The sequence below is a fragment of the Lipotes vexillifer genome, unplaced genomic scaffold, assembly GCF_000442215.2.
Source record: "Lipotes vexillifer unplaced genomic scaffold, Lipotes_vexillifer_v1.1 scaffold236, whole genome shotgun sequence".
In the NCBI taxonomy this organism is placed as follows: domain Eukaryota; kingdom Metazoa; phylum Chordata; class Mammalia; order Artiodactyla; family Lipotidae; genus Lipotes; species Lipotes vexillifer.
The window spans coordinates 287607-299848 of record NW_006773295.1 but is presented as its reverse complement, the minus strand read 5'-3'; the positions used below and the strand labels follow the sequence as shown (position 1 = coordinate 299848).

At 51.7% G+C, this 12242-nt stretch overlaps 1 protein-coding gene across 1 annotated transcript in view; it reads right to left on the bottom strand.

Annotated features, from left to right (window-relative positions):
* Positions 1-3132: 3132 nt before the first annotated feature.
* The window catches only part of BICDL1 (BICD family like cargo adaptor 1), a 102389-nt gene continuing 93279 nt past the window's right edge, over positions 3133-12242 (bottom strand). Inside the window, exons 8-9 of the mRNA XM_007448172.1 lie at positions 6141-6261; positions 3133-3294 (exon numbers count right to left, since the gene is read on the bottom strand). Coding sequence (XP_007448234.1) covers positions 3133-3294; positions 6141-6261 — 283 coding nt within the window. The remainder of the gene's footprint in view (positions 3295-6140; positions 6262-12242) is intronic.

Sequence of the window (12242 nt, the reverse complement as noted above, 5' to 3'; positions counted from 1 at the left end):
GGCCTCCCGCTGAGTCCTGGGTCTCCGATGCAGCCCCAGGCACCTTTGAGTGTGGAGAGTGGGTGCCAGGGGCCGCTGGGCTGTGGGGACAATGTCTTTGAGCTGCACGCAGGCAGCCTTGGATCACTGACAGGACTGTTTTAGTACAAAGGTAGCATGAGGATTTCTTAGTGAATGGGAAGGAATGGCCGCTGGGGCTGGGAGCCGGCTCTGACCCACTGTGGTGCCCTGGAGGAGAAACCAGGGTCGTCTGCACTTGATGACTGTCACCCCCACCCCCTTGAGACGCTTCATTCACCTTTCCTCTAAAAGGATCACGTAACCTGGGAATAATTTATTTCAACACCATGATGTGTTTTACGAGATTTCCTTTCCTAGGTGATTTCCAGGCCAAGCCCTGATTGGACAATCACATCACAGATCTCACTGCACATTTTCCATGTCACTGTTGATGGGTTTTCAATCAATAAAAACTGGGGGTTTCTTCTGACCTGTCTCTCCACTTCCCCAAACTGCCAAAAGCCCATAGTTCTGTGTGACAGGCCTTCACTTTGGAGCCACAGGATGAGGTGGGAGCGCTGGGCCTGGGAAGGCGGTGCTGTGGGGGTGACAGCAGGTAGCCCTGTCTGGTTGGGGTGCTGGGAGCCACAGCCTGGTCTCCATCCTCAGGACCGTCCTGGCGACCACAGGTCCCGTGGAGGGTGTGGAGAGCTCAGGCCTCCTGGGTGGGCCACAGCTCGGCTCTGAGGTGACACTGGTGTGGCAGTGCTTGCAAATTCAAGCGGCAAGAGGAGGGGGTCCTGGAAGTTTCCAGCCCAGGCTAGAAGCCACCGTGGCTTCTGGCAACTGGACATCCAGACCCAGGTGGTGGGGTGATTTGGTGATGACAGTGTGCCTCTCCCGCTGAGTGTCACACACATGAATGGGGGGTGGGGGAGGGGGAATTCAGGGCTGGACCGGCATCCTGGTGGACCTGATGTGAAATTCCTGTTGAACAACAAAACTTTTAAATGGTTTGCTAGGATTATTTCTGTATTGAAAGTTTCTAATTATGCTTTTTAAAAAAATACTAAAAATAAAGGTTCAAGCTGCCAGATTTTCTTCCAGGGTCTGTTTCCTCTCCTCCAGCTGTGCTCTGGGTGGGCCTGGCTGCTTCCCACCCACTGTGTCCAGCTCTTGTTTGTTCTGGTCTGAGTCCTGCACAGGTGCCCATCAAGGCTCAGGGATGCTTTCAGAAGCCAAGTTTGTTTTCTCCATGAAAGGTGGGTCCGGGTTGAGCTTCCCCTCTGGCTGGGAGCACACATGGTAAGATGCCAGGGGAAATGCCATGTTTATTCTCCGTGTGCCCAGAAGGATTCAGTGGAAGCTTTGCCTACAGTGATTTCTTTCTGCCTCAGAGTTTCTGCCAAGCTGTTGGATCTGCTCACGGCTTGGTAAGCGGTGCTGGCAGGGCCTGCCTGTAGCTGGGCAGCTGCGGCGCTGGCAGGGAGCCCGGGGCCAGGGTGGGCGTAGACATGATGCCTTGGGTCACTGCTCACAAAACAACTGTCACTGATGGGCTGCCTCCACTCTCCAGGGGAGGTGCCTTTTCCTGGCTGAATCCACTGATTTTGCACCAACGCATGAGGTGACCTCCCAGGTGCATGGGTGACTCACTATCACTGCCTTTTCACTCACAGCCAGCCAGCCAGCCAGCCAGCGTTTCGAAAACGTAAAGCTGCATTCTGCCCAAACACCCCCTCTAGGTACCCAGTGACTGAGGCGAGAAGCTCTGTAGAAATTCATTTTATTCTTGAGACTATTTTCAAAAGAAGCAGTGGTGTGCTGTTTTTCTAAAAATATGCCTTTATAGATTCATATATAATATGTATATTATAAAATCCATACATGTATTTACATGATTGCTACATACAAAATTACAGCACTGTGGTATGTACATATCTATAGGTACATTCTTTCCACTCATCCCTGCTGTGCTTTTCCCATATGAGGGAGGGAGACGAGCCTTTGTAAAGCGGCTTGCGGGCTGGCTCAGTCCGGGTGCCTCTGAGTCAGGGCCTCAGCAGAGAAGGTGAAGTGGTCGCTGAGGAAGGATCAGGAGTCGGGTCGCTGGGTTGGTCCTTCTGTGGGCAGCATGTGGAGGCGTCCACCCTGTGGTGCCAACACTGCCCTTGAGGTGGAGTGGCTGACCACACAGACCCCTCTGGAGCCATTCTGTGGCCTGGACTTGCTTGGCCGAGTCAAGAACTTGTATAGGTAAGGGGTGCCAGGGGCCTGTGGGAGGAGCAGACCCCTCTCAGCCCTGGAGCCAGGAAGGGGAGAGGGCTGAGGGCTAAGCCTCCAGAGGGCCCCGTTGAGGAGGAAGGCCTGCACTGGAGGGGGTGGGGGAGGGAGGGCAGCAGTGGCAGGGGCTGGGGCAGGCCCTTCTTCCTCTTAGGCTCGGGGTGGCCTCAGCCCAGCCCCGGCAGGGCCCGCTGAGGCCGAGTGCGAGAGTAGCCCTAGCCGTCAGGCCCCGCAGGCTGGGGCTCCTGGCCCGTAGGTGCTCCAGCAGAGGTGCATGCACGCGGGTGAGGGGCTGCTTCCTCCCTGGGCCAGGCGTTGCTGGGAGGGTGGGGTTCAGGCTGGGGCCTGGTGTCCTGCAGGACTAGGCCCCCGTGGCTCAGACCAGCTGGGGGCAGCCAGGGCCTCCTGAGACATGCAGAAAGGGCCTCCATTTCTTCCGTTCCCCGTATTCCAAAGCAGAAGGGCAACGGTGCTTGGGGTTGGGCACGGGAGTCATTGAGGGGTAGGCGGGGTGGGTTGTGATCCATCAGGTCTGAGCAGCAGAGCCCAACCAAGGGGCCACTCTGGAGGCAGTCCGAGCCCTGCTCCACAGCAGCGGATCCCAGGGAAGCCCAGGCTGGGCGTGGCCAGGCAGTGGGGACAAGGCTCCTGCCCGTCCCTCTGTTGAGAGCAGCCTTCAGAGGCCAAGTGGGCCCTCCTGGACGACTTGGCCCCTGTGTGGGTGGGCAGTGCGGCCGCTGAGCCTGGCCCGGGGGTGGGGTCTGGTGTGCACACATGGTGCGCTGCTCACATGCCCCCTTTTCAGTCGCCTCCAGTGCACCCATCCTTGCTGGCCTGACTCCTCCCAGTTTAAATTTTCCTGAAGAATGAGAAGAGCCGTTTGCCTTCGGCAGTGCTGGGCTCATCGCCACGCCCCGAGCCGTGGGCCCTGGAGAGGGCAGCAGCAGGCCGGCTCTGTTCCTTCAGGTGCGTGTCCATCAGCTGTCGGTCAATGACCCTGTGCATGTCATCCTGCAGAGGGCAGAGCGGAGGGGGCTGAGCAGCTCTGACCCGGCGCTGCGGGTGGGCGGGGAGGTGGCAAATGTAGGAAGCACGAGAGATGAGGATGAGGAATGAGATGAGTGAGCGGCTGCAGCCACGGCTGCTCCGATGCGACCAAGCAAGCAGCAAGTGTGGATGCAGTGCGGGGACACAATGGTAGCCACGCGGCACCTCCAGTCTCCTCAGGGCTTGGGCTGGCTTCTCACTACTATTACTCCCTTGGCTGACCCCGCAGACCAAGTGTGTCTCTGTGGGCCCAGAGGATGGGCACAGCTGATACTTTTCCCTGTCTGCCTCTCCACCCAGCCTGCCAGCCCACACCAGTGCTCAGGCCTTGCCTGTGACCGGCCCTCTCTGTCCTGCTTCCTGTGTCCCCTTGGGTCTGGGTGGGCACCTCTCACTTGGTACCCACCCCCCACCAAACCCTGGGGTGGCCTCAGCTTGCCAGCTCTCCAGCCTAACATCCTGGCCACAGGGGGCTTTTCCTGCCCCTTCATACCCTTCAAATTACTACCAGCCTGAACTGCTGATGCCCATGCACCCCTGGCAGGCCCACGTGCAAGGTCACAGGCTCCCTGGTGCCGTCCTCGCTGACCACCAACCACGCGCTCGGCCCCCACTGGCAGAGGCCAGGGGGCATCACCATCTTTGGGGCTTGTCTTGCTCCAACTTATGCCCACTTCCTTGGCTTCTTCAATGGGGTAGTACCTTTCCCCTCCAGTGTGTTAAAGTTGCATAGAAAACTCCCCCTTCTCCCTGACTTCGCCTTACGGAACATCAGCTTTTACGCCACGGAGTGGCTAACCGACAGAGCATCTCCACTCTCCATTCTACTTGCTAGATTCTGAGTCTGTGCAAGATTCCATTTGATAAAGGCGTTCCGCCACTAACACATTATGAAAACTATTGGTTTAGAGTCAAAAGCAGCCCCGTCTAGTAACGTCAGCTGGAAACACAAGCATCTGCCTGATTCCTTCACCCTAAACCCGATGGGCTCTGGGATGTCCTGGTGAAAAGACCGAGCCTTGGGCCGAATGCTGGAGTGAATCAGCTGCTCGTGTCTGTTCGTGCACAGGACTGTGAGGCCTGCTTTCGGGCTGGGCGTTTCCTGAGGTCGGGGCAGATGACCTCAGCGGCCCAGAGCAGCTGCTTACTTGGTGAGCACAGGAAGTGGGCTGGCTGGGCCCCTCTCCCAGCTTGACCAGCTTGTCCACCACTCCTACACACTCACCTAAGCTCTCACCAGTCACTCAAATGTCTTTGCAAGTTTCAGTGTGAAACAGGGACTTTCCTGACCAGGTCACCAGGTGGCGGCGGGTGTGGACCCCTTGCTCACGTCCTGCTCTCCTGCCTTCCTCCCCTCTTCACCTCTCCTCCTCCTCCTCACAAAAATGAGGTATAGTCCCTACTTTGAAGGTCCCCGTGTTAAATCCTCAGCACAGTGCCCTGTACTTGGGAAGTGCTCCATAAAAATCTATGTTGTTAAGTGTTCTCTGGTACATTGCAAACTGCATTTTTTTTATACTTTAAGATTTATCAGGATAATTCCATGAAATATATCAGTTCAAAACTTTGTACACACACATGCATGAGCTGCTCATAATTCCATGCCGACCATTACTTCTATAAAACAACCCATTTATGAGGAGGTGGAACCAAGAAACCAGGGTCAGACGGGTTAGCCTGTCAGTACTGGGCCACCTGCTGCCACGCTCACTGGATGTGACAGTGGAAGGAGGAGGGAGGCCAGGGCTCGATCGATGGCATGGCACGCTGTACGGAGATGACGCCGGCACTGACACACAACACAGTGGACCACAAGGGAGGCGGCAGGGGCGGGACTGCGATGGTGGCAGGGAAGAGGGTGGGGGGATGAGGGCTCAATCTCACCTCAAAGGCAGGAGGGGTGTACAACTAAAGCTGTTGATACGGGAACTGAGAAAGGCCACTAGATCAGAAACCAAAGGAGCCAGATAGTAAAAAGCCCTGAGGAAGCAAACTGTAGCCGAGAGAAAAGAGAGAAGAACAGGGGCGGTGAGCCAGGAAACAGCAGCTGGCTTTGGGGCAGGAGGCAGGGAGCCAAGGAGCAGCTCTCTAGGGGGGAAGCCAGTGCTCCTGCGGCCAGCCCGGCAGGGCCCTGGAGGGACAGTCACTTCTAACCTGCCCTCCATGTGGGGCTTGCCTGGGAAAGCCCAAGGAGACTTTTCATCTATCTGGTTAGGATTTCTTGGGGAGAAACAAGAATGGTTACACCCACATTCTAAAGTTGTACTACCCTAACCTCATTAACAAAAAGCAAGTATGGCCCTGGCCCAGTGGGCAGCCACGTTGGCTGAGTGGACTCTGACAACTGTGGCCCTAGAGATGGACACACTGACTCAATTTCTCCAGACCTGTGCCAGGACAGTGCTCTTTGGAAAAAAAGGAAGCTGGCCTTTGAGAAAGGGAAGAGCATCAGCTGCTGGCAACCCAAGGATGGCTGAACTACAAACATCCAGTTGTGAATTTTCAGTCAGTCATATAGGGCTTCCTGGGCCCTCCACGTTAACGGCCGTTTCTTTCTAGCTAATTTAAACAAAGCCAGGACAACTAGCTGAAGGAGGCCCCTGTTCCGAGCCTAGAGGTTGGCACAGCCTGGGGTTCCTTGCTCTCGAGAGCATCTTCCTTTAGGCATTCTTCCCCAGGGACTGGGGGACCGCGAGCCCTGAATTTCATCAGGTGAAGACTGGGATTACTGCTCACCCCACACGCATGGGACCCTCCAGTAACAAGCTCTCATTCTTACACTCAGCCTGGGTTCACAGACTCTCCCTTACCTGCCAAGCCTCAAGCTGCTGCGAGAGGTTCAATTTCTGCTGAATGGCATCCAGTAGCTGGCTGTTCAGAGACATCATGTCCATCTTGCACTTGGCGAGTTCCAGCTCCACAGCGTTCTTCCTGAAAACAGACAAGCCAGGGTGAGCGCGGACACCTTGTGCCAGAGGCATCAGGTTCTTTGCCTGGGGCACCTGGAGTCCTCAGGATGAGGAAACAGCCTCTGACCCCAAACACAACAAACAGTAACTGTAACAGTAACTATGATGTTACTTGTGGAGGGTTGGAAAGTTTTGCAATATGCTTTCATACACATTTTCTCAGTTTTCATAACCAACCTGTAGGTGAAGGAATAATCTGTCATCCCATCTCAAACAAGAAGTGATTAGAAAAGAATGACACTTAAATCAGGACTGGAACCCAGAGATCAAAGGCCTCACAGCACTAAGGAACTGCTAATTTTCCCCCCAAAAGGCCAGTCCCCTTGGAAGTTGGACTTAACCTCCTAGTGCTCTCCTTTTCACTAGCAATCCCCCCTTTAAGGGTGTGTGCAAAGGCAGCCACACAGTGGTGATCATCACAGCTTAGCTAATCGTTGTAGCCAACAGGGTAAATTATATGTTGGAATACAGTCACCAGTAACAACCACGACATTGAATGTTTACTGACAGTGGGGCAATACTCCTGATGCATGCTGAGTGGAGGAAAAAAAACAAGAAACAAGGTCACATATGATACAAGCTTTGTAAAAAGAAAAATTGCCTGTGTGTATTTGAAGGTCATACACAAAAATGTCTACTTGGTTATCTCTGGATGAGGATCACTGATGGGTAACTGCTCCCACACTTTTGCATTTTGTATTTTCACATGTTTTACATATTATTTTGTTCACCTTTCCCAACATTCCTAAATCATGGTTGTTCAACGCAAAGGACAATTTTTGGGGAGCCAGGGAATGGGAATAAAAAATGCAAGAGACTAGCTGGGCAGCTTCTGCTAGGTGGCACTGGTTGCCCAGCTGCCAAAATGAGCATTATTTAGCCTTTCCTTATCTTCATCAACCGTTACCTTTTTTTAAAAAAATAAATTTATTTATTTGGCTGCATTGGGTCTTTGTTGCTGTGTGCAGGCTTTCTCTAGTTGCGGCGAGTGGGGGCTACTCTTCGTTGTGGAGCGCGAGCTTTGCATTGCAGTGGCTTCTCTTGTTGCAGAGCACCGGCTCTAGGTGAATGGGCCCAGTAGTTGTGGCTCTCGAGCTCTAGAGAGCAGGCTCAGTAGTTGTGGCGCATGGGCTTAGTTGCTCCGCGATGTGGGATCTTCCCAGACCAGGGCTCGAACCCGTGGCCCCTGCATTGGCAGGCGGATTCTTAACCACTGCGCCACCAGGGAAGCCCATCAACCGTTACCTTTCACATTCAAAAGGGCAAAACTAACAAAACTCCTCGTCGCACAGGGCCAGCGACCAATGTGCATGGCCTTGAGAGGACCCACCGCAGAAGCTGCCCAGCTCACATCAAAGCTAAGCGCGGCCGGAGGCCAGAGCAGTTGGGGTAACCTGCTCGGGCCACCGCGCGACCAGCACTTCCTCTCTGGCCTCAAGTCCACCGAACAATCGGTCACTTCCCCCGACACGCCAAGGTCCGCAGAACAGCTCCCCGCCCACCCTTCCTAGAGAAGCCGCTCCATACCTCTCACACCAGGACCGCCCACCCGCACTGCAGCTGCGGAGACAGGAGCCGAGCCTGTCCAATCAGCTCCGGCATCTCAAATGCCGCACGCTGCTCCCGTCACGCCCGCTGCCATTGGCTGGCCGCAAACTGCGGAAATCCATGCAAGGCGCGGGTTGTCATGGACGCCCGGCTGGCCAACCCCGCGGTCCTGGAACGTCAACGCAAACCCCTAGCGCCCCGCGGCAGGGCAGCCTCTTGAGCTTACAGGCGTCTCCCGGCAGGTGTCGCCACGAACAGCCTGAAGACCCCAGAATGTGCTGAGTAATGCTGCTGGCGGAGGGACAGAGGTCCAGCAGCAGCTGCGGCCCGCCAGGCACCGAGGGGTCCCCTTTCTTCCCGAAAGCCCCCCGAGCTGGGCCCACCTTGTGGACCTAGGTGTCACAGCCTTGGACTGCACCCTCCGGAACGTTTGCTCACCAGGGAATCTTGGTGCTTCTCGTTCATGGAAAACCCCAGACAAGGAAAGCAATGCTGCAGAAGTCCCTGATCAATACATTAATGTTTTTTTAAAAAACATTTTTATTTCACCGGGTCCCAGTTACGTCATGCAGGCTCTTAGTTGCAGCATGCATGCAGGATCTAGTTCCCAGGACCAGGGATCCAACCCGGGCCCCCTGCATTGGGAGCACCGAGTCTTACCCACTGGACCACCAGGGAAGTCCCTAAATCAGTTTTTAAAAGGAATATTTCAAAGGGCTAGAAGAATTCCTTATTTAAATGAAACCACTAGCAACTGACTCCTTTTTGTTTTTGTAAGGCAGACTGCTAGCCCTGGATTTTTTTCACTGAGGACCTTTCACCTGCAAGGAGATAAAATTGTTACTTAACTTAGCTGAAACTCACCTATTGTATAGGATAAGGAACACCTTAAGGTTGTTGCTGTCCAGTGAAGAGAGGGAAGTTATTTTTCTTGGGGGGTTCTCACCCCTGTCTGCGCATTAGAATAATGGGGTGGGCGTAAGGGGAAGCTTTTAAGAAGTTGCCCCAAACTCAGAGATTCAGACTGAATTGTTCTGGAGAGGGCTCTGGCAGGGGGAGACTTCCCCAGATGATGCTAAAGCACAGCCAGGATCAGAGATGATGTATATGAAAGAATCTTGTAAAATTCTTAATGGTCCTATACATATATGTGATTCCCCCACACTGAATGATTCTTTAGGTCTCTTGTCTGAATTTTTGTATACCCAGAATTTCTTTTCTAAGGGACAGAAAAAGAACTATCCTGGAGTGATCTAACACCCTCCCTAAGGGCCAGCCCTGTTTTACAGGGTCCAGGAAGGACAGGGGCTTCACTGCAGAATTCTCCCTACTCAGGGAGAAGAGTGTGCAAATCTGTTCAGTCAGACCCCAGGAGGTTACCTGGGCCTTCTTTGGCAGCAGGAAAGGACATGCATTTCAAGGTAGATTTGGTGATTTCTTCTGTCACCCAGGTGTCAGACCTAGGTGCACTTATCTTAAGGGAGGGGACTGGACAACCGTTTTTTCTGCTCTCCTGCATCCTGGAACTTTCTCTGGCTGTATCTCCCACCTCCCATGCTGATGACAGAGTACGGTCAGAGCCTGATGGTCAGCTCTCCTCCGCTTGTCTAGCTGAGAGAAGGTGACCAACTAGACTCTACTTCTAACTTATTCTGCTGCTTTTATTCCCATTGGGCTTTGACAATTAGTACCCTAATTTTACCATTTTATTCCCTAATTGTCTGGCACAATCTCACCCTTTGTTATTCATAAAAGTACGGTCTCACTCCAAAATATCACACTGCTATTCAAGCATTCAGTAACTAAATCCACCAGGAATGGCAAAGATAACACAGGTCTGTGAGCCTCACTAAGGATAATTCCAAAATGAACTGGAAATTGAAAGAAAACCTGATATGAGATTCTGACCAGATAGACAAGGGGACCCAAAGGTAAAACTATGAAACGGAGATGATGGAAATGATTAAAGAGAACAGAAGGGAGGGGAGGGGACAATTGTATATGGAAGTGAAAAGTGGGAAGGTGTGAATTTTAAAGTCAGAAATTAAAATGTGTCATATTACTTTTTAAAAAGGCAAATAGTATCTATTTACAAATTGTTTTAAATAACCTCATTTTAGCTTCCTGACAAGCAGCCTTGAGGTAAGGGGAAAGGATGTCGAACAGGAGTCAGAGACCTGAGGTGGAGGCCAGTGATCAGCACTGGCTGTGATCCCAGGAAACTTCCTCATCTGTAAAACTGGGATTAAAAATTTTACTTCTTGCTGTGTCTGGGACGATGAAAGGATGAAGTGTTTTGTAAGTAGTAAAGTGATGCACAAATGTTGTTATTAATGTGTTGTAAAGCCCCCAAAGCAGGCGCGCTTTTAGTACCTTTTACTTCCTCACACTCAGCGTATACGGCAGATTGAGTGTGTGATAAATAATTTTCAGGGGAATGGGTAATATGTAAATGTTTTTTTCCTATGTACCGCCACATATTCTGAATGTAAAAGAATGCATTTATGCATTTCTTCTCTGCCAGAGAAAGCCCAAAACATTATTTAAAAATGACCCAGGGGGCTTCCTTGGTGGCGCAGTGGTTGAGAGTCCGCCTGCCGATGCAGGGGACATGGGTTCGTGCCCCGGTCTGGGAAGATCCCACATGCCGCGGAGCGGCTGGGCCCGTGAGCCATGGCCGCTGAGCCTGCGCGTCTGGAGCCTGTGCTCCGCAACGGGAGAGGCCACAACAGTGAGAGGCCCGCGTACCGCAAAAAAAAAAAAAAAAAAAAAAAAGACCCAGGGACTTCCCTGGTGGCGCAGTGGTTAAGAATCCACCTGCCAATGGAGGGGGCATGGGTTCGAGCCCTGGTCTGGGAAGATCCCACATGCCGCGGAGCAACTAAGCCCGTGCGCTACAACTACTGAGTCTGCGCTCTAGAGCCTGCGAGCCACAACTACTGAGCCCACGTGCCACAACTACTGAAGTCCATGCGCCTAAAGCCCGTGCTCTGCAATAAGAGAAGCCACTGCAATGAGAAGCCTGTGCACTGCAACAAAGAGCAGCCCCTGCTCACCGCAACTAGAGAAAGCCCACATGCAGCAACGAAGACCCACCGCAGCCAAAAATAAAAAATTAAAGACAAAAAGAAACAGTGAAATTACAATGTTAAAAAAAATGACCTAGTTTACTACAAATACAAGGGACAGAGAAAAATGTTAAATGACACTCTGGGGATGCAATCGAACTTAGAAAGCAGAAAAACTATGAGATAAAAGATCCAGTTTCTTCAATAAATGCAAATTGGAAATAAAAAAAAGATGGAAGGGCAAGTGTTACAGACTTTTGGGACATAACAAGTAAACAGGGTATGTGGACTTTGGAGTCTGATACTTATCAATTATAAAAAGACATTTACGGGACTTCCCTGGTGGTCCAGTGGCTAAGACTCCATGTTCCCAATGCAGGGGGCCTGGATTCGATCCCTGGTCAGGGAACTAGATTCCACGTGCCGCAACTAAAGATCCCACATGCCGCAACTGAAGATCCTGCACATGGCAACGAAGATCCCTAGTGCCACAACTAAGACCCGGCACAGCCAAATAAATAAATATTTAAAAAAAAATACATTTATGGGACAACTGGGGAAATTTGAACACTGGATACTAGATGATATTAAGAAATTGTTTTAAGCTTTTTTACGTGTGATAATTCTGGTGTGTGTTTTACAAAAAGGATCTTTTTCTGATAGAGATTTATGTGAAAGTGTTTATGGATGAGATGACACAATGTCTTGTGATCTGCCTTAACGTGGTCCAGAGGGGAGGTGGAAGAAGTGGGTGGCTATAGATGAAACAACACTGGCCATATGTTGGTTAGTGTTGAAACTCAGAGGTACATAGGTCGGAATTCATCTTATGTTTTTCACTTCTGTGTATGCTTGAAGACGTCTATAATGATAAATAAAACAAACAAAAACAACCAAAAAACTAACCTAAAAATTAAAAAGTTGAGGTATATAATGATATTGGAAAGCTCTCTAAGATATAAGTGGAAACAAAAAACAAGACATGTGGAGCAACATCTCACTGATGTTTTTAAAGAGATCTGCAAAAACTATATTGTACACCTGTATATGCATAGGGGAAAAAGCTGCAAAAAATGCATACCTGACTTTTAACAGTAGTGTCTGTGAAGAAGAATGGGATTGGGAGGGAGGGCAGGTAGCGGGGAAACTCTTTCAGTTTTGTATTCTTCTGTATGATTTAACTTTTAAAATTGAGCACAGGGCTTTGGTGGCGCAGCAGTGGTTGAGAGTCCGCCTGCCGATGCAGGGGCCACGGGGTCGTGCCCCGGTCTGGGAAGATCCCACATGCCGCGGAACGGCTGGGCCCCCGAGGCAAGCGGCCCCACGC